Source organism: Microcaecilia unicolor, chromosome 3 (genome assembly GCF_901765095.1).
Source record: "Microcaecilia unicolor chromosome 3, aMicUni1.1, whole genome shotgun sequence".
Taxonomy (NCBI): domain Eukaryota; kingdom Metazoa; phylum Chordata; class Amphibia; order Gymnophiona; family Siphonopidae; genus Microcaecilia; species Microcaecilia unicolor.
This window is the reverse complement of record NC_044033.1, coordinates 105272757-105299003: the sequence shown is the minus strand read 5'-3', so window position 1 is coordinate 105299003 and position 26247 is coordinate 105272757. Positions and strand designations below refer to the sequence as shown.

At 41.0% G+C, this 26247-nt stretch overlaps 1 protein-coding gene across 1 annotated transcript in view; it reads left to right on the top strand.

The window, feature by feature from the left end:
- CFAP61 (cilia and flagella associated protein 61) overlaps nt 1-26247 on the top strand; it is a 676218-nt gene that overhangs the window by 177000 nt on the left and 472971 nt on the right. Inside the window, exons 12-13 of the mRNA XM_030196227.1 lie at nt 15-54; nt 2534-2673. Of these exons, the coding sequence (XP_030052087.1) occupies nt 15-54; nt 2534-2673 (180 nt within the window). The remainder of the gene's footprint in view (nt 1-14; nt 55-2533; nt 2674-26247) is intronic.

The window sequence follows — 26247 nt, the reverse complement described above, 5'->3', positions numbered from 1 at the left end:
TTTTATATTTGCAGGGCTCTGGATTTCCTAAATTTTGTATTCAGCCTTTTTCCAGTAAGTACATGTGCATGTGCAACATTAGTTGTCTTTGCAAATAAGTGTAAATCCAAAGTTAAAATTTAATAGTTATTTTTTCTTTAAACTGCCCTTCCCTCTGAATAGAAATGGTGAGCATTATTTCTAAAGGATCATCAAAACACCTGTGTGCCAGGATATCGATAAACATGAAAGAACTTGAATTTAGAATGTCCCCAATCTGTGAATTTTCAGTGGCACTATATGGATAGTGCCACTGAAAATTCTTAGAGCGTAACTCTGTAGATAGCTGGTTATGTACTTACAGATTACCTTTGCACTGTCCAGATAGCCCAAGGGTAGAGCAAGAGTAGAGCGTGGACATCCACCAAACTCAGGGGTCCTTTTACTAACGCATGCTAACGAATTAGTGTGCATTAAGGGGTCCTTTTACAAAGGTGCACTAGCGTTTTTAGCATGTGTATTAAATATGTGTTCTATATATTCCTGTGGACATCTCTAGGATTTAGCACATCTCTAGTGTTTAACGCATGTATATTTAATGCATGTGCTAAAAACGCTTACTGTGAACTAATCACTAGCGTGCACTAAATCCATTAGCACACCTTAGTAAAAGGACTCCTGTATGCATAAGTAATGATATTCAGCTGCTATTCGTATAGCTATGTGCTTTAATTTAGGACAGCAATTTGTCTGTCTTATACTTGTTCTTCTATGTTATAGGCTGTAGTTCACATTGAAACAATTGTGAAAACTGTGGAATAATAGTCTCGAGACTTGATGGGTACTGTTGGGATATAAGGGACTCTTGGTCTGACCTGGTATGGCACATCTTATGTCTTATTCTCTATTTCCACAATTTTTCCACAACAGGGTAGTTCTTTGAAGCCACCCAAAATTCTAACCAAATGTGGTATGATCTTTCTACATATATCGTACTTTCTGTCCAAGGCTTTATGCACACAAGGTTCAACAGGCACTACATACACTGGTTTCTAAAAGAGTACTAATTTACTACTAAAAAAAAAGAGCATAGTCATTCTACACAATATTTCATTTCTTTTAATTAGGGCTGTATTTCAATTAAAACTTTAAACACGAGTAATTGTGCGATTAAAGATATGCAATTTATGTGTTTTTCCCTCACTGCAGCTCCTTGTGACTCTGGGCAAAGTCACTTAACCCTCCATTGCCCAGAGCTACAAGGAGCTGCAGTGGGAACAAACATAAATAAATAATATACCTTGAATTGGGCGATTAATTGCAATTACAAATTTTAATCAAAATACAGCCCTAAATAAATTAAAGAATAAAAAGTAATGAAAAGATAAGAAATACAAAATACAAGTTGACAAATTATATACTAAAGCATCTAAAACAGCATGCAGAATAGCTATAAACAGCCTTATAGTTTTCACATCCTACTTCAGAAATACAGCCTTACAAGTTTGGGATTGCAATGACAACAAAAAAAAGGTTGTTGCTGTTATATGACCTAACAGAATTGCAATTAAAGAATCAACCAAAGGCATATCAAATCAAAGCCATGGCAGCATCTGTTGCACATTTGTGCACTGCTCCTATGAAAGAGAGATGTAGAGTTGAAACATGGTCAATCGTTTATACCTCACCTTCTACTATTGTGTAGGCAACATGTCTAAAAGTGATGGTCCATTTAGACAAGCAGTTTTATAAGTCCTACAGTCAACACCCCTGAAAAGCTATTTGGTTTCTCCTACAGAATTCATCATTAGGCAAGATTAGGATAACCTTCAGCTATAGAAGTTTCCACTGATGTAGCTTATGGATGGACAAAGTGAAGTTGCTTACTTGCAGAAAAAGATTCTCTGTAAACATCAGGATAAATCAGACACATAACAATCCTTTATCCTGAACAGGGGCATAGCCAGACCTCGGAGTGGGGAGTTTCAGAGCCCAAAGTGAGGGTGCACATTTTAGCCCCCTCCTGCCACAATGCCACATACCTTGGCTGGCAGGGGTCCCCAACCTCCGCCAGCTGAAGCGTTTCTCCAGCAATGCTCTCCTTACATTGCCTGCCCTGCTTCCTCTCTCGTTGCGCATGCTCGATTTTAATGAAATTGAGTATGTGCGAAGTGTCACACATGCTCAGTTTCACTAAAACTGAATATGCACGTGACGAGAGGGAAGCAGGGCAGGCAATGTAAGTAGAGCAGTGCTGGAGAAACGCTTCAGCTGGCAGGCGTTTGGTACCTCCACCAGCCAAACCAGGGGCCCTGGACCCATTTTGTGGGGACCCAGGCCCACGTGGCCCCCTGTATCTACGCCACTGATCCTGAGAAGGTTTTTCTGAGTTCTTAGAGAACTAGTCTGCCTCAGCTCCAATTTATATGTCTGATTTTTTTCTTGTTGTCTATGGAGAACTCTAAATCCAGGTAAACAACTGTGCTTTCTTTTTTTGTTGTGTGAAAAAAATTACTTATGAATTCTTACACATTTTATTGGTGAATCTTTTTAGGACAAGGATTACTGTATCATCTCTGTACCCAAGCTAGTGCCTGAATTTGTTTTGCTCCAGCACTTTGTTCGAGTTATTCCTTATGATACCTGTACTCTGCCTCATGAACTCTACATCTTCCACCGTGCTGGACTGCTCAAGTTAGTAAAATTATTTTATTGTAAAAAAAATATACAGGGATACATGGAAATAGCAGAAGCAATGAATACATTGAAATGCTTATCTAGGATTTTCAGTTCAGCAGACTACTGCTAGAGTTCATGATGACCTTTTTTAATCTGGAGCTGCTAGGGGCAAGAATGAGTGAGGTTCTCTCCTTCCTCGACAACCACTAAACTACCAGGCCTTGCACAGTAGGCCTAAGGGTGGGGGTTGGGGGGGTGCTGTTGGGACTTGGGAGGTTGTGGAGGAAGCCTTTTGCAGGGTGAGGAATGAGGAAGGTGGGTCGGTCATGTAGGGGAGCTTTCTGGTGTTGAGGAGTGGGTGGGAGGGGGGATCAGACTAAGACTCAGTTGGGGAGGTATTTTGAAGAATCTCCTTAACAGCAGCCAGAACCTGCATAACTCCCCACTGCCAGTACATGTCTAGTAAGAGCTGGACACTCAGTACCAGTGCCCTGACATGGCCCAGTATTGAATATCCAGAGTAATTTAGCTAGCGACAGTCAGCATTTAAAAAAATCACTGACCACTGTTGGCTGAATATTGAGCGGCAGATGGTCACCTGCATCCTAATGGTATTCTACTGTAATACGCCTCTAATCTCTAGTAGAAGAGAGATCCACAATGTCAGTACCACAAATATAAAAGCATGTTGGTGTGTCCTCACCACTGTCCTCTGGAATATAAAACAGCCGGGCCTAGGATTACTGTAGCACCCTCACTGGCACACAGCAGAACAGGATATTCAATAAATATCCAGGGCTTATATGAAGCAATCCTTTAAAGATCAGTATCAAAATGTTAAACTGTACCAGATACTGAATAGGTAGCAAAGTACAGTAATTGTAGGGCTGGCTCAAGGGACTTTGGTGCCCACTTTTACATCAGCCCCCCCCCCCCCCCCCCCCAAAATCAGCATCCCCCCAAACTGTACCTCTCCATCTATTCCCCTTCCCCCCAATCACAATCCGGTATCAACTCCTCTCTCTTGTGAAGGCAAAGACTAGTTTGTTTAATTGGGAAGACAAAACTAGTGCATGCTGAGACTCTGGGGGCCCTATCAGGGATAAGGGCTGCTGGAAGACTGTAGTGGTTATTTTAGATGCTCTATTCCTATTTTGGATGTCTGAAAACCAACATTTAGATGTCCATATTGCACGGATGTCCAAATCCCAATTTTATTAAGCCAAGATATGGACATCTAAAACTGAAGTATGTCCATATGGCAAGGAGGTGTAGTGTGGGTGGGACTAGGAAGGGTCCAAAAGATGGACATCCAACTCCGATTTCAGAAGGAGTAGGGACATCCATGTCCAAAAAGATGGATTCCATTTTTGGACCTGGTACTTTCAGGTTACAGAAAGGAGCTCAAATTAAGCAGTTCTCCACTGGAGGGAGTAAGGGAAGTCACAATAGGTATTTTTCTGTTCCTGGAGGGCTCACAATTAAAAAAAATAATAAATTTACAAAGGGATTCAAACCTGCAACCTCTGGTTCTATTCTGGCTGCTCTAATCATTAGGCTATTTCTTCACATAGACATGGCCATTCCTATGCTGCCACCCAGTTGCCCATGTCCCTTGTTTTGCCCTGTTCATAGTTTGGATGTTTCAGTTTGCAAAATGGTTGTTCATTCTGGATGTAGTCAGCACTAGGATGTCCATTTCTCATGTATTTTAGAACAGGTATGTCAGAAAATCCTGTTCTAAAATACATAAGAAATGAACATTCTTTATCTGATACACAGATATGGACGTCCATATTCTAAGTTGGATGTCCTTTCTAAAATTCTGCTCCACATGAACTTAAGAAGACTCGGATGCGTCTTTTGATCAATTTTTCCTGCATGCCAAGTTTCATCCCTTTTTGTTAAATTTTTTGAGAATTAATTTTGCCCCCAGATAGCTAGACATTCTCAACCCTTACCTGTCCTTCTAACTATCGCCCCATCTCCCTCCTTCATTGCCTATCCAAGCTACTTGAACGTATATTCACCACTGTTGTTTTGACTTTCTTTCATCTCAAGCTATTCTTGATCCACTTCAATGTGGCTTTCACCCTCTTCATTCAACTGAAACAGCCCTTGCTAAAGTCTGCAATGGCCTATTCCTGACCAGATCCAAAGGTCTATCCTCATCCTTCTCAATCTGTCTGCTGCTTTTGACACTGTTGATCACTGCCTACTTCTTGATACACTGTCCTCACTTGGATTTCAGGGCTCTGTTCTTTTCTGGTTTTCTTCTTATCTCTCCCATCGCACTTTTAGTGTATGCTCTGGTGGATCATCCTCCACTTCTGTCCCACTATCAGTTGGTGTACCTCAGTGCTCTGTCTTGGAACCTCTTCTTTTCTCCATCTATTCTTCTTCCCTTGGTGCTCTGATCTCATCCCAAGGTTTTCAGTATCATCTTTATGCTGATGACTTCCAGATCTACCTCTCCACACCAGAAATTTCAGCAGGAATCCAGGCCAAAGTATCAGTCTGTCTGTCTGACATTGCTGCCTGGATGTCTTACCGCTGTCTGAAACTAAACATGACCAAGACTGAACTTGTTATCTTTCCCCCTAAACTTACCTCTCCTCTTTCCCCATTCTGTATCTCTGTGGATAACACTCTCATCCTCCTTGTCTCATCAGCTTGTAACCTTCAGGTCATCTTTGACTCCTCTCTCTCTTTCTTTGCACATATCCAACAGACTGCTAAAACCTGTTGTTTCTTCCTCTATAATATCACCAAAATTTGTCCCTTCTTTTCTGAGCACACTACCAAAATCCTTATCGACACTCTTATCACCTATCGCTTAGACTACTGTAACTTGCTTCTCACAGGTCTCCCACTAAGCCATCTCTCTCCCCTTCAATCTGTTCAAAACTCTGCTGCACAACTTATATTCTGCCAGTGTCGCTATGCTCATATTAGCCCTCTCCTCAAGTCACTTCATTGGCTCCCTATCCATTTCCGCATGCAGTTCAAACTCCTCTTACTGACTTAACAAGTGCATTCACTCTGCAGCTCCTCAGTACCTCTCCACTCTTATCTCTCCCTACACTCCTCCCCAGGAACTCAGTTCATTGGGTAAATCTCTCTTATCTGTATCCTTCTCTTCCACTGCCAACTCCAGACTCCATTTCTTTTATCTTGCTGCACCATACACTTGGAATAGACTTCCCGAGTCAGTACGTTAAGCTCCATCTCTGGCCATCTTCAAATCTAGTCTAAAAGCCCACCTTTTTGAAGCTGCTTTTAACTCCTAACCCCTATTCACTTGTTCAGTACCCATGTTAGTTTTATCATTCTCACTTTAAGTAATTCCCTTATTTGTCCTGTTTGCCCTGATTAGCTTGTAAGCTCTTTCGAGCAAAGACTGTCTCTTACATGTTCAAGTGCACAGCACTGCATACATCTAGTAGTGCTTTAGAAATGATAAGTTGTAGTAGTAGTAATGTGTAATTATTTTTTTATTTATTTATTTATTGTTCACTTATATCCCACATTTTCCCACTCATGCAGGCACAATGTGGCTTACAAACATTAAATAAAATACAGAATAGGAAAACTTAGAAGAATATACAAGGAGTAATTATTTTTTATTTCCATTGGGTTGTAAAGAAGTTTTAAAAAGCTATTTAGCTTAAGTCTGATCTGGAGTGTCGGCACCAAAGCCATCGACCTACATTGTGGACCCAAGAGCTGCATTAGATTTGGTGGATGCCTCAGCATTGCAAGGATATTGGTGGCCCTCAGGCTCAAGCATTGATGGAGGCCTTTTGGACCAATCATCAACAAAGTCCCACTCAGAAAAATTGAGGGATTCTTTTTGTTTTCAGTATTGAAGGAAACTGATTCAACACATTGACGGGCCCTCATTGGAGCAGGATGATAGCAGGGAGATATTAGTGACTCTCATCTTTCCACTTAAAAGCTTCTGTGTGGAGGATAAGTTATTCTTCATGCCATGAGCAGTGGGCCATCCTATGTTGGTCTTAAGTCATGCCATTGGTTCTAATCAAGTGACTCAGGACAATGACTACATCCTTGCTGTGGGCCATGATGAGTTGTCTCCAGCATTTCTTGAAGAGCAATTGTCAAAGAATATTGAGAATGTGTTGTGCCAATGCCTTGCCTCAGTTCCTTACATCAACATTTTGGTGGCACTGACATCAGGGCAGGTCACACAGTGCAACTCATTTTTGAGACTCATGCTTTCTGTGGAGCCATAGTATCAATACTGAAGCATGGGAGGTATAAGCTTTGGTACCAAAACATTGATCTACATTGACATCTAATTGGATTTTTTTTTTTTAATTTAGATCATGCCTTTTTAAAGTAGTAGCTCAAGGCTTGTTACATTCATGTAATTTAAGTATTTTCTTGTCCCCAGAGAGCTTACAATTTAAGTTTGTATCTGAGGCAATGGAGGAATAGTCACTTGCCCAAGATTATAAGGAACAGCAGTTAGATTTGAACCCTGGATTCCCTGTTTCTCAGCCCACTGCTATTAAGCTATTCTTTATAGAAGTAATGTCTGCTAGTAGGCTCAGACTCAGACCTCTCTTGCAGAATATTTGTCAGATAGGCTGCAGAGGATCCCCCTTATGGAACAGCAGACTACTTTGCAGGAGTCGATGGGTCTCCTCTTGGTCCTCTCTGCTCCTCCAAATAGAAAGAAGACTATTTCAGGGAACCTCTTCTTCAGAGAAATTTTCTGGGAAATGGCTGAGACCATTTCATGTAGAGGATGAGCCCAGAGCAGAAATATTGGACGTCTTTTAGTTTCTCAACCCTCTAAAGAAGTAGGGACATGCCTATTCAAAAAATTCTGAAGTACATACAGATGAGTATGTAGGAGACCTCCTTCAGCCCACTAACAAGATGGCAGAAGACATCAATCAGTGGTGGTCAAATCTATTCTCCAGAAGGCCAAGAGCATGAGAATCCACTCTTTTGTGAAGGTAGGAAGGCACATCCAAACTCTAGAACATCTCAGTAGCAAGGCTTGTCAGATCACTATGCTCATACCCCACAGAGCATTTTAAAAGCCCTTCCTGAGCCAACATATGAAGAACCTTTAGAGCAAGATAGATGGTATGTCACTGTTTCTTCCTCAGGACAAACAGGATTACCTTAGGTCACAGGTGATCAAAGGGAAGAAGTGTGAAAAACATTTAGTTTGTTCATCCTCTGATGTTTATCAAACAGCATCAAGGATCTCTGCATTGTATATTGGTGCTTGTGGACTCTAATGGTTGTGAGCTTCAGACCTAAGATATGATATGCAGGGGTGGCTTGCTGATATGTCCTATGAGAGGTAATTTCTTTGGAGATAATGTCAAGGAAATGGTGGCTTAGATAAAGGACCATTTTTAAGTACATAAAAAAAATAAGCTGAATCAGACTGAGGTCTGTTGAGCTCAGTATCCTGTCTCTAGCAGTGGCCAATATGGGTCATAAGTACTTGGCAGATCCCAAAAAGTAGGTGTATTTTTCATAGTTCATTTCCAGGAATGAGCAATAGCTCTCCAAAGTCTACCTAGCTAATAATTTTTTCTCCAAGAACAAGTAGGCCAGCTAATTCTCACATATGGGTGATGTCATCCACAGCGCCCGGTGTGAAAACTCTGCCCTGTGTACTGTATCTTTAAGAGTTCAAGACAGCACTCCCACTGCGCATGCATAAGTGCCTTCCTGTCTTATTTGTGAGCGTAGGATCAATTAGTTTTGTTTCATTTGTGGTGAGGGGAAGATGCGTCTTTCGCATCTACTTTCAGCGTTGTTTTTTAAATCTTGTATTCTGGTGTCTTCCCTCACTGGATTTGTTTTCTTGTTTTCCCTTATATTCTTAGTTTCTTTTAGCCCTTTTTTAAGTTTCCTTTATTTTTCAGGCTCACAAGGCTCTCTTAGGTCTGAGCATCAGATTAATGCTATCCCTTACTTTTTTGGTGATTAGCCCCTTTTTACATGACCACAGTGTTCTTTGATTTAGCCACGGCTGTTTTACCTTCCATGTCATTGAAGGATCCCAGTGGCTTTAACACCATCTGTGGGACTGACACCCATTCATGGTGTTTCCAGTGTCTGGGGCCAGACCATAACTCTACTAACTGTATTCTTTGTTTGCATATGCAAAAAAGAACACAGAAGTCCAGAGAACATATTTGGAGCCAGTTCTGAATCGTTGACATTGGCATCAACTACTAGACCTTTGTCAGACACCAGGAGTGGGCATGCATTGAGTAAGTCCCTACCTGCCTTGACACCATCCGTTATGTAGGGCCCCTGGGACTGGTCAGCATCAGACCCAACACCAAGGAGATGAGAGGATTCAACGTCATTCTCATTGGCACTGAGGGGTGTCGATGCTCGGCAAAGATCAAGAAACAAAAGCATAGGTATGCAACCCCACCTTGAGTATTGCGTTCTGTTCTGGTCACCAAATCTCAAAAAGATATTGCAGAATTAGAAAAGGTTCAAAGAAAAGCAACCAAAATGAAAGGAAATGGAACTCCTCTCATATAAGAAAAGGCTAAAGAGGTTAGGGCTCTTCAGCTTGGAAAAGAGACGGATGAGGGGAGATATGATTGAGGTCTACAAAATCCTGAGTGGTGTAGAACAAGTAGAAGTGAATCAATTTTTTTACTTGTTTCAAAAGTACAAAGACTAGGAGACAGGAAGTTACATGGAAATACTTGTAAAACAAATAGGAGGAAATATGTTTTCACTCAAAGAATAGTTAAGCTCTGGAACTCTTTGCCAGAGGATGTATTAACAGTGGTTAGCATATCTGGGTTTAAAAAAATGTTTGGACAAGTTCCTGGAGGAAAGTCCATAGTCTACTATTGAGACAGACATGGGGAAGCTGCCGGTAGCATGCCAGGTACTTGTGACCTGGCTTGACCACTGTTGGAAGCAGGATACTGGGTGAGATGGACCATTGGTCTGACCCATTGGGGCATCAAGAGATCTGATACCCAAGAAACATCAACAGTGGGAGGAGTGCTCTCCATCTATTGAAGAGGTGCCTATATGCAGGTCTCCAAGTAGCCTGGACCTGGTATCTGAGTCTACACCGATTGTTCAGCAAGCTTTCTCTGATCCAGTGCCCCAGCCCTTCCCAATGTTGACCCTCGATGAGCAGATCTGGGCCATGCTGTAAGAGCACTTGGCATGGGTTTTACAGCAGAGTTCATTGGCATCAGGGGAGGTTGTGCCAGCCATGACTCTACCATCTGTCTTGCAGGGCACTCAGCCTGTGGTGAGATCACCAGTGCCGGTGCCACGTGCGGTATCAGTGTCGACAGCTACCCATGCAGGTACTCCCTCAGCTTTGGTGGAGGAAGCTTTGCTGGAATCAAAAGTTGAGCCTGCACCTTGGCGCCATTCCACACAAGGATATGTAAAGCCATACTGAACTCTGGAAAGGGGATATTAGTGGTATACAAGAATTGAATTGAATATCCGAGGCAGACATGGTCTCAGGCCTCCCATGAGGAGTTTTTTGTTGATTCCTTGTTCTGTGGCCTGCCTTTTAAGGTGTCTGACTGTGATGAGTTCTATTAAGGGGGAATGGTAATTTCATATAGACTCCCTTATAGTGTTACTCTTGGCAAAAAGGCTATAAAGAACCTAGACAAGATCTTTCAGTGCAGAGATGTATCTCTGCATACAAAGATTTGACTTGTACAAGCCAAATTATTTTCAATAATGTCATATGAATGAGAAAGTTGGTCAGAGAAGAAGCAAGAGAGGAAGAAAATCAATGCCTTTGAATTATTGTGCTGGAGAAGAATACAGCACATACCAAGGATGCAGACGTTCAGGCCTCAAGTGCCACAAGCAGGTTGTTTTTTGAAGCTATCCCTAATGAATATGCATAAGATAGGTCTGCATGTATACTACCTCCATTGTATGCAATATATCTAATGCATATTCATTAGGGATATCCTGAAACTTTACCTGTTTGTGGCACTTGAGGTATGAATTCCTGCATCTCTGGTATATACCATAGACTGCCTGAAATCCAAATCAATAGGTATTAGAAGAGATCAAATCAAGATGTCAACTTTCATACATCAGACACATCATGCAAAGAGAAAAATCATTAGAGAAAGATATCATGCTTGGCCACTGTTGGAAAACAGGATGCTTGACTAGGTGGACCATTGATCTGACCCAGAATGGCTGTTCTTATGTTCTTAAAGTCAGTGCAAAAAAGAAGACCAGCAATGTGATGGATTGATAAAATAATGACAGCAATGGATTCCACTCAATCATCAGTTATTTATTGGGATTAATTAAACACCTTTATGAAGAGATTCACCCAAATTGGTGTACAGCAGGTACAGTTTAACATAAAGCTTACAATTTTGTTAACAGCATAACAATAGTAAAAATGGCCAAATATAAATATAATTACGATCAATGAGGTACATAAGTATTGCCATACTGGGAAAGACCAAAGGTCCATCGAGCCCAGCATCCTGTTTCCAACAGTTGCTAATCCAGGTCACAGATACCCGGCAAGATCCTAAAAATGTACAAAACATTTTATATTGCTTATCCCAGAAATAGTGGATTTTCCCCAAGTCCATTTAATAACGATCTATGGACTTTTCCTTTAGGAAGCCGTCCAAACCTTTTTTAAACTCCGCTAAGCTATCCGCCTTTACCACATTTTCTGGCAACGAATTCCAGAGTTTAATTACACGTTGAGTGAAGAAACATTTTCTCTGATTCATTTTAAATTTACTACATTGTAGCTTCATTGCATGACCCTAGTCCTAGTATTTTTGGAAAGCGTGAACAGACGCTTCACATCTACCCGTTCCACTCCACTCATTATTTTATAGACCTCTATCATATCTCCCCTCAGCCGCCTTTTCTCCAAGCTGAAGAGCCCTAGCCGCTTTAGCCTTTCCTCATACGGAAGTTGGCCCATCCCCTTTATTATTTTCGTTGCCCTTCTCTGCACCTTTTCTAATTCCACTATATCTTTTTTTGAGATGCGGCGACCAGAATTGAACACAATATTTGAGGTGCGGTTACATCCTCATTTTTGATTTCCATTCCTTTCCTAATAATACCTAACATTCTATTTGCTTTCTTAGCCACAGCAGCACACTGAGCAGAAGGTTTCAACGTATCATCAACGACGACACCTAGATCCCTTTCTTGGTCCGTGACTCCTAACGTGGAACCTTGCATGACATAGCTATAATTCGGGTTTCTCTTTCCCACATGCATCACTTTGCACTTGCTCACATTAAACGCCATCTGCCATTTAGACGCCCAGTCTCGTAAGGTCTGCTTGTAATTTTTCACAATCCTCCCGCGATTTAACGGCTTTGAATAACTTTGTGTCATCAGCAAATTTAATTACCTCACTAGTTACTCCCATCTCTAGGTCATTTATAAATATGTTAAAAAGCAGCAGTCCCAGCACAGAGCCCTGGGGAACCCCACTAACTACCCTTCTCCATTGAGAATACTGACCATTTAACCCTACTCTCTGTTTTCTATCTTTTAACCAGTTTTTAATCCACAATAGAACACTACCTCCTATCCCATGACTGTCCAATTTCCTCTGGAGTCTTTCATGAGGTACTTTGTCAAACGCCTTCTGAAAATCCAGATACACAATATCAACCGGCTCCCCTTTATCCACATGTTTGTTCACCCCTTCAATGAAATGTAGTAGATTGGTGAGGCAAGATTTCCCTTCACTAAATCCATGTTGACTTTGTCTCATTAATCCATGCTTTTGAATATGCTCTGTAATTTTGTTCTTAATAATAGTCTCTACCATTTTGCCTGGCACCGACGTCAGACTCACCGATCTGTAATTTCCCGGATCTTTTCTGGAACTTTTTTTAAAGGTAAACTTGAGAACAGCAAATTAAAACCTAATAATAGGACTACCATGAAATAGTATCAAAAATATACAAATTTAACAGCACTGAAATTCAAATAACAGAGATATAATATGATGTCAGCATAATACTAATGAAACATCTAAGTTAGCTGCCTGAGGGTCCCTCTGAGTCAAGACCGACTCAGCCACACTTAACAACAACATACAAAGAGGCCCTTTTTCTAAGCAGTACTAAAAAGTGACCACCTCTATACCTGGTGCGGGTTTTTCCAGCATGCTGAGGCCACTTTTAACGTGGCAGTAAAATAGCCCCATTTTCCATTTTGTATTAACGGCCACCCACTAATTCCCTCATTAGTGCATGGCCATTAGCGTGTGAGCCTTTACTGCCACCTATTTTGAAGGCAGTAAGGGCTCTCGTGCTTACCACACACTAATCGATTAACACGTGGCAATGTAGCTACGCCAACTGATTAGCACAGAACATATCTACTCTCCACTCCCATCACCTCCAGTACTAAAAAAATAAGTTATTTTAGTGCGTGGGAAGGTTGCACTAATCCCAAAACTACCATGGGACGCCTGAGTGCTCCTCAAGGTAGTGCTTTTCAACCTATGGTAAGCATGCGTTAGTGCTTACTGCAGGTTAATGAATGGACCCCCAAATTTTTTTAAACACTCACCAAAGTTCCTTCGAAAGGTAATATCACAGTTCCATCTTAACCAGGCAATTGTCCTACCAATATTTTTTTCCAGGCCTCATTCCCACAAATGTGAAAGCACAGTGCATGCATTGGATTGCAAGAGAGCCTATCAGGCTTATTTTTAGAAGAGAAGGGGTATCTTTCGACACAAATCGCAAGATGGGCGTCCTCCTCCCAGGGTCGCCCAAATCGGCATAATCGAAAGCCGAATTTGAGTGTCCTCAACTGCTTTCGGTCGCGGGGACGACCAGAGTTCATGGGGGCATGTCGGAGGCATAGCGAAGGCGGGACTGGGGCGTTCCTAACACATGGGCATCCTATTGAGGATCATGGCACATTTCTTAATGCTTTACTATTGAGGATCATGTCACAGTTCATAAAGTCAGAGCTATGGTGGCATCAGTAGCCCACTTAAAGTCAGTCTTCATGGAGGAAATTTGCAGAACTGCAATGCGGACAGATGGCTGGGTTCACTGATTTTTGAATTTGTACAGTGGAATGTTTTGCTGTTAATCCTATGGACTGGATTCCGTAAATGGCACCCAAATTTGGGAATAGTGGTATTCTATAGCTCAGCACGAAATTTTTAGAATGCCCCTACCACGCCCCCTTTTGACTTGTGCACTAGAAAAGGTAGGCACATGGGGTGATAAAATAGCATGCAGTAAGATACGTATGCAGAATCTAATTACTGCCAATTACCTGCAATAATTAATTGTTGACATATATTTATTGCTAGTTAATGGCCTGTTTGGATTGGATTTATTGATTTTATATACTGCTCTGCACAAAGTGTTAAAGCAGTTTACAGAAGCTATCTAATGCATGCTTATTAGGTGTATCATTAGTATTATGCTAACATTCAGGCTTATTTTCGATAGAGAAGGACGCCCATCTTTCGACACAAATCGCAAGATGGGCATCCTTCTCACAGGGTCGCCCAAATCGGTATAATCGAAAGCCGAATTTGGGTGTCCTCAACTGCTTTCGGTCGCGGGGACGACCAAAGTTCATGGGGGCATGTCGGAGGCATAGCAAAGGCGGGACTGGGGCGTTCCTAACACATGGGCATCCTATTGAGGATCATGGCACATTTCTTAATGCTTTACTATTGAGGATCATGTCACAGTTCATAAAGTCAGAGCTATGGTGGCATCAGTAGCCCACTTAAAGTCAGTCTTCATGGAGGAAATTTGCAGAACTGCAATATGGACAGATGGCTGGGTTCACTGATTTTTGAATTTGTACAGTGGAATGTTTTGCTATTAATCCTATGGACTGGATTCCGTAAATGGCACCCAAATTTGGGAATGGTGGTATTCTATAGCTCAGCACAAAATTTTTAGAATGCCCCTACCACGCCCCCTTTTGACTTGTGCACTAGAAAAGGTAGGCACATGGGGTGATAAAATAGCATGCAGTAAGATACGTATGCAGAATCTAATTACTGCCAATTACCTGCAATAATTAATTGTTGACATATATTTATTGCTAGTTAATGGCCTGTTTGGATTGGATTTATTGATTTTATATACTGCTCTGCACAAAGTGTTAAAGCAGTTTACAGAAGCTATCTAATGCATGCTTATTAGGTGTATCATTAGTATTATGCTAACATTCAGGCTTATTTTCGATAGAGAAGGACACCCATCTTTCGACACAAATCGCAAGATGGGCATCCTTCTCACAGGGTCGCCCAAATCGGTATAATCGAAAGCCAATTTTGGGCATCCTTAACTACTTTCCGTCGCGGGGACTAGCAAAGTTCATGGGGGAGTGTTGGAGGCATAGTGAAGGCGGGACTGGGGCATGGCTAACACATGGGCATCCTCGACCCATAATGGAAAAAAGAAGGGCTTCCCTGATGAACACTTGGACGACTTTACCTGGTCCTTTTTTTCTTACGCCCAAGCCACAAAAATGTGCCCTAAATGAGCAGATGACCTCGCCTTACTCCTCCAGTGGTCACTAACCCCCTCCCACCCTCAAAAATAAATTTTAAAAATATTTTTCCAGCCTGTATGCCAGCCTCAGATATCATACCCAGCTCCATGGCACCAGTATGCAGGTCCCTGGAGCAGTTTTAGTGGGTGCAGTGCACTTCAGGCAGGCGGACCCAGCCCCCTCCCCACCTGTTACACCTGTGGTGGTAAATGTGAGCCCTTCAAAACCCACCAGAAACCCACTGTACCCACATGTAGGTACAGTCCTGGATCTGTCCTGCGACCTCTTCTCTTCTCCATCTATACTTCTTCCCTTGGTACTCTGATCTCATCCCATGGTTTTCAGTATCATCTTTAAGCTGATGACTCCCAGATCTACCTCTTCACACCAGAAATCTCAGCCGAAATCCAGGCCAAAGTATCAGCCTGCCTGTCTGACATTGCTGCCTGGATGTCTCAGCGCCATCTGAAACTAAACATGACCATTCTCTATTTCGGTGGATAACAGTCTCATCCTTCCTGTCTCATCAGCTCGTAACCTTGGGGTCATCTTCGACTCCTCCCTCTCCTCTGCATATATTCAACAGACTGCTAAAACCTGTCGTTTCTTTCTCTATAATGTCAGCAAAATTCGCCCTTTCCTTTCTGAGCACACTACCAGAACCCTCATCCACACTCTTATCACCTCTCGCTTAGACTATTGCAACTTGCTTCTCACAGGTCTCCCACTTAGCCATCTCTCTCCTCTTCAATCTGTTCAAAATTCTGCTGCACGACTAATGGTCTTTATGCTCATATTAGCCCTCTACTCAAATCACTTCACTGGCTTCCTATCCGTTTCCGCATACAGTTCAAACTCCTCTTATTGACCTATAAGTGCATTCACTCTGCAGCTCCTCAGTACCTCTCCACTCTCATCTCTCCCTACATTCCTTCCTGGGTAAATCTCTCTTATCTGCACCCTTCTCCTCCACTGCTAACTCCAGACTCTGTTCCTTTTATCTTGCTGCAACATATGCCTGGAATAGACTTCCTGAGCCGGTACGTCAAGCTTCATCTCTGACCGTCTTCAAATCTAAGCTAAAAGCCCACCTTTTTGATGCTGCTTTTAACTCCTAGCCCTTGTTCACTTGTTCAGAACCCTTATTTTATCATCCTCACTTTAATATTCCCTTATCTCTTGTTTGTCCTGTTTGTCTGTCCTAATTAGATTGTAAGCTCTGTCGAGCAGGGACTGTCTCTTCATGTTCAAGTGTACAGTGCTGCGTACGTCTAGTAGCGCTATAGAAATGATAAGTAGTAGTAGTAGTATGTAGGTGCCGCCCTTCACCCCTTAGGGCTATGGTAGTGGTGTACAGTTGTGGGGAGTGGGTTTGGGGGGCTCAGCACCCAAGGTAAGGGAGCTATGCACTTGCTAGCAATTTGTGAAGTCCACTGCAGTGCCCCCTAGGGTGCTTGGTTGGTGTCCTGGCATGTGAGGGGGACCAGTGTACTACAAATGCTAGCTCTTCCTATGACCAAATGCCTTGGATTTGGTCGTTTCTGAGATGGGCGTCCTCTGTTTCCATTATTGCCGAAAATCGGGGACGACCATCTCTAAGGTCGACCTAAATTTCACGATTTGGGCGTCCCCAACCATATTATCGAAATGAAAGATGGATGCCCATCTTGTTTCAATAATATGGGTTTCCCCGCCCCTTCGCCGGGACATCCTGCGAGGATGTCCTCAGGAAAACTTGGGCGCCCCTTTCGATTATGCCCCTCATTGTATTATATCTCTTGTATTTGAATTCCAGTGCTCTTAAATGTGTATATTCTTGATACTGTTACTGTGGTTCTATTATTATGTTCAGTTTACTGTTTTCAAGGTTATCTGATTTATTGTATTTAGTTTATTCATGGTTATTTTACTATTGTTATGCTGTTAACAAAATTGTATGTTTTATGTTAAACTGCACCAGCTGTACACCGCCTTGGGTGAATCTCTTCATAAAGGTGGTTAATAAATCCCAATAAATAAATAAATAAATAAATCATTTAGGGGTCTTTTTACTAAGCTGCGGCAAAAGTGGCCTGCGGTAGTGTGGACAAGCGCTTTTGGTGCGCACTGAGCCGGTTTTTACTGAGTCTGGAAAAAAGGGGTTTTTTTTCAATGGACCATGCCACCCTTGATCTAGCATTAAGGGTTCAAGCGCTACACATGCGGTGACTGGTTGGAGCGTGCCAACTTCTGATTAATGCCGGAAATGCCGCATGTGGTAGGAAATAATCTTGTTTTGTCACACAGTGCACGCGCGTAGAGCCTATCATGCCTTTGTAAAAGGGCTCTTTAATAATAAATGCAATCAAACATGATACAGAATCCATGGGATAGTCTCCAGTTTTATGTATAACATCTATTAAATAACTTTTAGCTAACATTTTAACTCAATATTGTAATAGAGCACTCTTTTCCTACTTTTACATGGTTACTTAAGCACTAGTGAACTGGCAAGCACTCAGGGTTGTACCTTTACAATTAACCACTAGACATTAGACATTTTGTAATAGGCAGTATATCAAATTTAAATAAACCTGAAACTTGAAACTCGAGAAACACAATGAGGATAAACCTAAATAGGATATTTCCTACAAGTTTAAGTACCTATGGACATTAGAAGTTTCTATATGATAAATTTATTTTTATTTTCAGAGTGTATATATCTGTATATGTTTTTAATGTAGGTTGACTCTATGTATCTATAATTTGTTTATATATTTATGTCTTTATGTTGAGTGGGTTTTATTTAATTTAATTGTTGTTTATTTATTTATTTCTGTATTAGATATATTTTGTCATTACCCCTTGTGCAGGTTACTGGCGAAATCTGTTTGGTTTTATGTGATAATCCTGTTGTCAATAAAGACTCTTTTACACAGAGCTCTGTTTTGCCTTTGTTATTTTAGGGCCTCTTTTACTAAACCATGCTTCCTCTCATTTGCAACATGGGAATCACTAGCGTGGTTTACTAAAAGAGGCGTTTTGTATACTCTCTTTTTTTGCCCTTTTTTGTGGTGTAGCTGCCTCTGTTTTTTCTTGCATTTTTTGGGTCCGCTGAATATACAATTAAAGCATCATTGCTGGGACTTTTCTTTATGTCTCAGCCATAGCCTCTACAAATCAGGCCCAAAATGCTTAGCTGTGGTAGCAGTGCACACTTACGAAATTGGGGGGTGCGCATGCTTTTTCATTTGAATGACCAGCTGATTAACCTCATTAACCTGCCGCCCAGGAATTCCCAACAGTCGGCCCGCTCGTACCTCAATCTCCACTACCCGGCTCTTTGTGGCCTCAAATATAAGACTGTCTATGGTTCCTCTTTCCATTATCTCAGCACTCATTTGTGGAATGGGCTGCCTCGAGAGGTCAAATTCACTGCTGTTCACCCGACCTTTAAGAAGCAACTCAAGACCTTCCTTTTTGGCAGAGCATATGCTGTGAGCCCTTCTGGTGCCCCGCCCTTTTAACCCACGGCTCTCTCTGTGATAATTTATCACCTCCCCTCTCTTCCTTTCCTCCTCAGTTATTTCTTTCTCCCTCTTGTGACCTTGTATTTTGTACTATTGTTTGCTTATTAACTATTGTATGCCACATTGAGCCTGCCCTTGGGTGGGAATACTGTGGGATATAAATGTCATAAATAAATAAATAAAATTTTGTGAACAAGTCATAGGTTACAAGGCTTTGAAATAATTATGCAAATCCTACTTGAACCTATCATCTCATTTGGAATGTATAGGAACTCTGCTTAAGAGCAATGAAAGGAAATGTTTAGCTGAAGTTACTGTTGATCAAAGAGGTGCCACCACTTATTGAATCAAGGGTTCGCTTACATTTTTCACACAGGGATGTTTAGTGTTGAATCTTTTTGTTGAATAAATAATGAAAATATATCCTTTTTATGAGTTATTTATTCATGAGTTACATTTCTCTGTTACCAGAGTTTATATTAGGGTCTAGTCATGGTTTATGGTTTAATTAAAACTTGATATACTGCCCACCTTCTTCAGATCAGGGCAGTTTATAGTAACAGTTTCATATAAGAATAAGAACTCCATTAGTAGATAGGATAGACCTACCCCATACACTCCACTACATTCATTCTTACTCCCACATCATTCCTTAGTTTTCTGAAGACCAGATTAAACCTCTTCACACTGGTGACTGTTGCCCAAAAGCCTGCTAGAAAAAATGAGTTTTCAAAATATTTTTTAACTTCTTATGGTTAGTCTCAGCATGGATTTCTTTCAGCAAATCATTCCATAATGTTGGTGCATGCCAGAAGAAAACCTTCTCTTTTGTAGCTGCCCAGTGCTCCGTAGAAAAATGTGGGACTAGCATTCTAAAATCTTGAAGTGACCTAAGATACCTGGCTGGTATGTAAAAAACTGTCCACTTATTCAAATATAGTGGCTGCTGTTCCCATAATGCCCTGTGTGCTAAACAGAGGGTCTTAAATTTACTCCTATACAGCACAGGTATCCAATGATATTTTATATATAATGGAGTCGCAATGCAACAAAAAGCACAAGGAGCCTTCAAGAGTGGGGGCCTCAACTCAATACTGAACAGACCCGACACGGTCCATGATTCAGCAAAAATGCCTGCATCAGAGGTCTAGATAAAGAAACATTAAAATATAAATATGCACAAACAAACATAAAATATTATAAGCCAGTAATAGTCAACACAAATTAAAAATAATAAAAAATCATATTGATGAATACCTAAAATGAGAGAACAATCAAAAAAATGATAAAATGATGTGGAAGCTACATATGACACATACCTACTGGTGAAGCTGGAGTTCAGATGTCATAAAACAGTCATAAAAGAGTAGTACATTCTTGGCTAGAAAAATGTAGTCAGAAAGAAAAACAAATCCTGAATATATTGTATTAAATACCTAGGGATTGGAAATAAATGAGTGCTGATGTATCATGCAGAAACAGCTGATGAAAGGAAAATATGAATAAAACAGTGAAGACTGTGCTGTGCTGATTGTTGTGAAAGGGAGAAGGTATTGAAAAAGTACTAATTATGTTATAAATAAATGTGAGTGCATGTGACAAAAATGATAGTGATCATGCGAGGATACATAACAGTGACAGCAAACCTTAATAAAGATGCTGAAAAATGGCGCAGGAGGCACAGGGAAATGGCCACTGAAAATATGTTGTGTTCTGTGACAGTGCTTGATGCAGTGAATACAAGTAGTGTACTGTGACAGTGCCAAATGCGGTAAAAACATATTGATAAGCTCCTGATATAATGGTATAAAAGTTCAAATGACACCAATAGTGTTCATGCAATATTTGGGAAAGCAAACAGGATCAATGCATAAACTGATTGAGAATAAAATGGTGGCTGCATACCTCAAATCAATAAAAAGACACTGAAACCAGCACAGGAAGTGAAGAGATAAAAGAGTGACCACATTCATGAAACCACTGATTTAGACAAATAAACCAGAAATGAATTGAGAGCTGAGGAAACAAGTGTCTCACTTACAACAAAATTGCTTCAAGGACACTAACCCGCACGAGTGAAGACTGCCATGGATCGGCAGAATACTGCATTGAGAAAGTGGAGTCACATGATCAAGCAAGTGTGCCTTCCCAAGGAGTCTAATGGCCATGTTCTGTAACATTTGCAATTGTCTAATTTGGGCATTTGGTAGCCCTAAATAGACCATATTCCCATAGTCCAATCGAGAGGGTATATATTAATGTTTGTAATGCCGCTTCATCAAAGTACCCTCTAATAGCCCTAAGCTGTCTCAAAAAATAAAAGCCCTTTCTTACCACGGCAGACAACTGTTTCCCAAAGATAGAGAAGAATCTATTATTACACCTAAGTATCTGAAATTATTAACTGGTGTAATGGGTTCCACAAATAATACTGGGATCAATGATGGACTCTCAGTATGACCTGAAATCCAACAAGCTGTAATCTTGCTAACATTTAGTACTAACTGATATTTCTGCAACCAGTCAACATCAGCCATCAGAACTTTCTGCAAGAAAGGTAGACTAAAGTTATAGGTGATACCTTAACCAAAATGGGGACATCATCTGCTTAGCAATATACTCCTAATCCATATTCCTGGATCAAAGTTATTAACTGACTTAAATAGATATTAAACAAAAGAGGTGAGTGCTGATCCCTGTGGTACCCTCACATTCCAAAAAGATCCTCTCTGAATCATTATCTTCAATACTCACTAAGTATGATCTATCAGAGAGGAAAGATTTCAACCATCTCAGTCACAGAACACGCAAGTCATTCACTACATCAAACGCTGCAGCAAGATCCAAGGACACTACTAAGCAAAAGTGACTACTGACCAGGAGTTCCCACATATCACTAATCACTGCTATTAGAATCTTTTCTGTGCTATGTCTCTGCCTAAAGCCTGACTGCTTTGGGTGCAAGAATGTCTTCCTCAAATTTATTCTAGTTTAAACGGTACCAAAATACGGACCATCCTAGGGGTTTATAGACTTTTTCTCAGCATTGTACCATTTCCAACAGATATTGAGAAGAATAATCTGAATCATAGTTACCTGATGCTAGGGTCCACCTTAGGAGTCATCACTCAAGAAAAAGATTAGGTATCATTGTAATCAATATGCTGAAATATTCTGCCCAGTGTGCAGCAGTGGCCAAAAAAGCAAACAAGATGCTAGGAATTATTAGGAAAGGGATGCAAAATAAGACCAAGAATATTATAATGCCTTTGCATCGCTCCATGGTGTGACCTCACCTTGAGTATTGCGTTCAGTTCTGGTCGGCATATCTCAAAAAAGATATAGCAGAATTAGAAAAGGTTCAAAGAAGAGTGACCATAATGATAAAAGGGATGGAACTCCTCCCATATAAAGGAGAAAAAGATACGGCTGAAGGGGGATATGATTGAGGTTTGCAAAGTCCTGAGTGATGTAGAATGGGTAGAAGTGAAGCGATTTTTCACTCTTTCAGAAAGTACAAAGACTAGGGGACTCAATGAAATTACATGGAAATACTTTTAAAACAAATAGGAGGAAATAACATAGTTAAGCTCTGGAACTTACTACCGGAGAATATGGTAACAGCGGTTAGTGTATCTGGATTTAAAAAAGGTTTGGACACATTCTTGGAGGAAAAATCCATAGTCTTTTACTGAGATGGATATGGGGAAAGCCATTGCTTGCTCCGGGATAGGTATCATGAAATGTTGCTACTAATTGGATTTCTGCCAAGTATTTGTGTCCTGGATTGGCCACTGTTGGAAGCAGGATACTGGGATAGATGGACCCAGTATGGCTATTATGTTCTTATTATTGCTTGAGAAAAATGTGCTTATAGCCTTTAAAAACATATTTATTTATTTGGATTTATTGACTGCCTTTATGAAGAGATTTACCCAATTTTTTAAACAGCATATCATTATTAAAATGACTAAATATAAGCATAAGTACTATCAATAAGGTAAGTTTAGATAGCAAATTGAATCCTAATAATAGGAATGACATGATACATTATCAGAAATATGAACATTTAACAGCACCGTAAAGCAATCTTGTAACAGAAATATGATAAAGAAGTAGGGAGATTGTGGACGCTTGTCAAAATGCCTTGCTCAGACAAATAGTGACAGAACCCACGATGGAAGGGTCGATGCTGGATCTAGTACTCACAAATAGAGGAAGTGTTTCCAATATCCGGGTGGGTGCCCACCTATGCAGTAGTGATCAGCACACCATATGGTCTTATATAAGGGCATAGGCAGAGTGCGGACACACAAAACTCAAAGTACTAGATTTCAGATGTACTGATTTTGATAAAATGGGGGAATACCTGAAGAAGGAGCTGTTGGCATGGGAAGGCATAGGAGAAGTGGAAAATCAGTGGTCAAAGTTAAAGGGTGCTATAAATATGGAAACTGATCTTTATGCAAGGAAGGTAAACCAAAACAAGAGAAACAGGAAGTCTTATATTTGAAAGGTATTAATCCACAAACGAACCTTTTCCGGAGATGGGAAGGTGGTAGAACGAAAGGACATGAAATGAGATTGAAGGGGGGCAGGCTCAAGAAAAATGTCAGGAAGTATTTTTTCACGGAGAGAGTAGTGGATGCTTGGAATGCCCTCCCGCGGGAGGTGGTGGAAATGAAAACGGTAACGGAATTCAAACATGCGTGGGATAAGCATAAAGGAATCCTGTGCCGAAGGAATGGATCCTCAGGAGCTTAGTCAGGATCGGGAGGCGGGGCTGGTGGTTGGGAGGCGGGGATAGTGCTGGACAGACTTGTATGGTCTGTGCCAGGGCCGGTGATGGGCAGCGGGACTGGTGGTTGGGAGGCGGGGATAGTGCTGGGCAGACTTGTGCGGTCTGTGCCGGAGCCGGTGGTTGGGAGGAGGGGCGGGTGGTTGGGAGGCGGGGATAGTGCTGGGCAGACTTATACGGTCTGTGCCCTGAAGAGCACAGGTACAAATCAAAGTAGGGTATACACAAAAAGCAGCAAATATGAGTTATCTTGTTGGGCAGACTGGATGGACCGTGCAGGTCTTTTTCTGCCGTCATCTACTATGTTACTATGTTACTATATGGTTCTCCAAACAAGTAGCTGAACAAATAAGAGCAAAAGAGGCTTTGTTCAAGAAATACAAAAGAACGCAATGAGAGGATCACGGAAAAGATTAAACTCAAAGAAGCAAAGAGAGAAATACGGCTAGTGAAACACAAGTGGAAGAAAAAATGGCTAAAGAAGTAAAGAGAGGTGACAAGACCTTTTTCAGATATATTGGAGAAAGGAGAAAAGATATGAATGGAACTGCAAGACTGAAAGATAATGAGAATGGCTATGTGGAGAGTGGTGAGGATAAAGCGAATGTGCTAAACGTTCGGTGTTTGCGGAGGAAAATCCTGGAGAAGGGCTGTGATTGGCTGCCAAGGGAACATCTGGGAATGGAGTGGATACTGCACCGTTTACGGAAAAAAAGAGTTTATAAACAGATTTAGAATCTGAAGATGGACAAAGCTATGGCGCCGGATGGGATACATCCCAGGATACTGATGGAGCTCAGAGAGGTCCTGGCGGGAACTCTTAAAGATTTATTTAATAGATCTTTAGAGACAAGAGAGGTTCCACGAGATTGGAGACGATCGAATGTGGTCCCTCTCCACAAAAGTGGAGACAGGGAAGAAGTGGGAAACTACAGACCGATAAGTCTTACGTCAGTGGTAGGAAAAATAATGGAGTCGCTGCTGAAAGAAAGGATAGTTAACTTTCTAGAAGCCAATGGGTTACAGGACCCGAGGCAACATGGCTTTACCAAAGGAAAATCCTGCCAAACGAATCTTATTGACTTCTTTGGGTAACCAAAGAACTGGATGAAGGACATGTGCTAGATGTAATCTACTTGGATTTCAGCAAAGTCTTTGATACTGTCCCCCACAGAAGACTAGAGAATAAGCTGAAAGGGCTGAATTTAGGACCAAAAGTGGTGAACTGGATAGGAAACTAGTTGACCAACAGGTAGCAGAGGGTGGTGGTATATGGAATCCGCTCGGAGTGTGTAAGGATTGAGTTGTTGAACTGCACTGAAGGTTTTTTTCACCTGATCACGGGGGACATCTCCAAGGGAAGTAGAAATCAATATTGTGTATAATTGTGATTATGGCTATTGTCTATACTTACATTTGATGTACATTTGTATATATTCATAGGAGACATTAGCCTAGGATAAGCCATCATTGAGGTAACAGCTGCGGAATTATTTAGGCGTAGAGTATTATGAAGTGTTTAAGACCAATATTGCTTTCATTTTAGATCATTCCAGTTTATGCTATAATGCTGTAGTGGGGTATAAGGATACTACATAGGTACGGTCTGTGTATTACCCTGCCTGAGGGGGCAACAGTGTATGTACATACCTGGATTTGTTATAGGAACGCCTAATGTGTATTGATGGCTGCTGTTTGATTCTGCCACATGTTCCCTTGGGGATGTAATGGTAAGAACAGAATAGAACTGAACACATTATTTATCACTATTATTATATATCAGGATTAGGATTATTTAATACTGAGTATAATTTAGAAGCCATTTAGGATCTGACTCAGTAGTATTAATGTTCTTCCGGAGTTAACTTGGTTGTTAAAATTTATTAACATATCAATTTTTATTGAAACCTTATTTTTGTATTTTTTATTTGCTCTTATTGTGAAATCATAAATCACAATAAGAGCAAATAAAAAAATACAAAAATAAGGTTTCAATAAAAACTGATATGTTAGTAACTGTGAAACCGGAACTATTAGCTAATCCAGATAAAGTTAGTGCTAGTTAAAATTTTATGCCAAGAAATGCAGAGTGATGCACTTGGGCTGCATAAACCCAAAAGAGAGATACCGAATAGGAGGGGAGAGATTAGTAAGTTCGTCTCAGGAGAGAGACCTTGGGGTGTTGGTGTCCGAGGATCTGAAGGTGAAGAAACAATGCAACAAGGCAACAGCCATGACCAGAAGGATGCTAGGCTGCATAGAGAGGGGTATAACCAGCAGAAGAACGGAGGTGTTGATGCCCCTCTACAAGTTATTTGTGAGGCCCACTTAGAGTATTGTGCTCAGTTTACTTGCCAACCTGAACATGTATACCTTGGAGGAAAGGAGAAACAGGGGTGACATTATACAGACATTCAAATATTTGAAAGGTATTAATCTGCAAATAAACCTTTTCCGGAGATGGAAAGGCGGTAGAACTAGAGGACATGAATTGAGGTTGAAGGGGGGCAGACTCAGGAGTAATGTCAGGAAGTATTTTTTCATGGAAAGAGTGTGGATACATGGAATGCCTTCCTGCGGGAGGTGGTTGAGATGAAAATGATAATGGAATTTAAACATGCGTGGGATAAACACAAAGGAATCCTGTTTAGAAGGAATGAATCCACGGAATCTTAGTGGATATTGGGTGGCAACACCGGTAATTGGGAAGCAAACCAGTGCTGAGCAGAC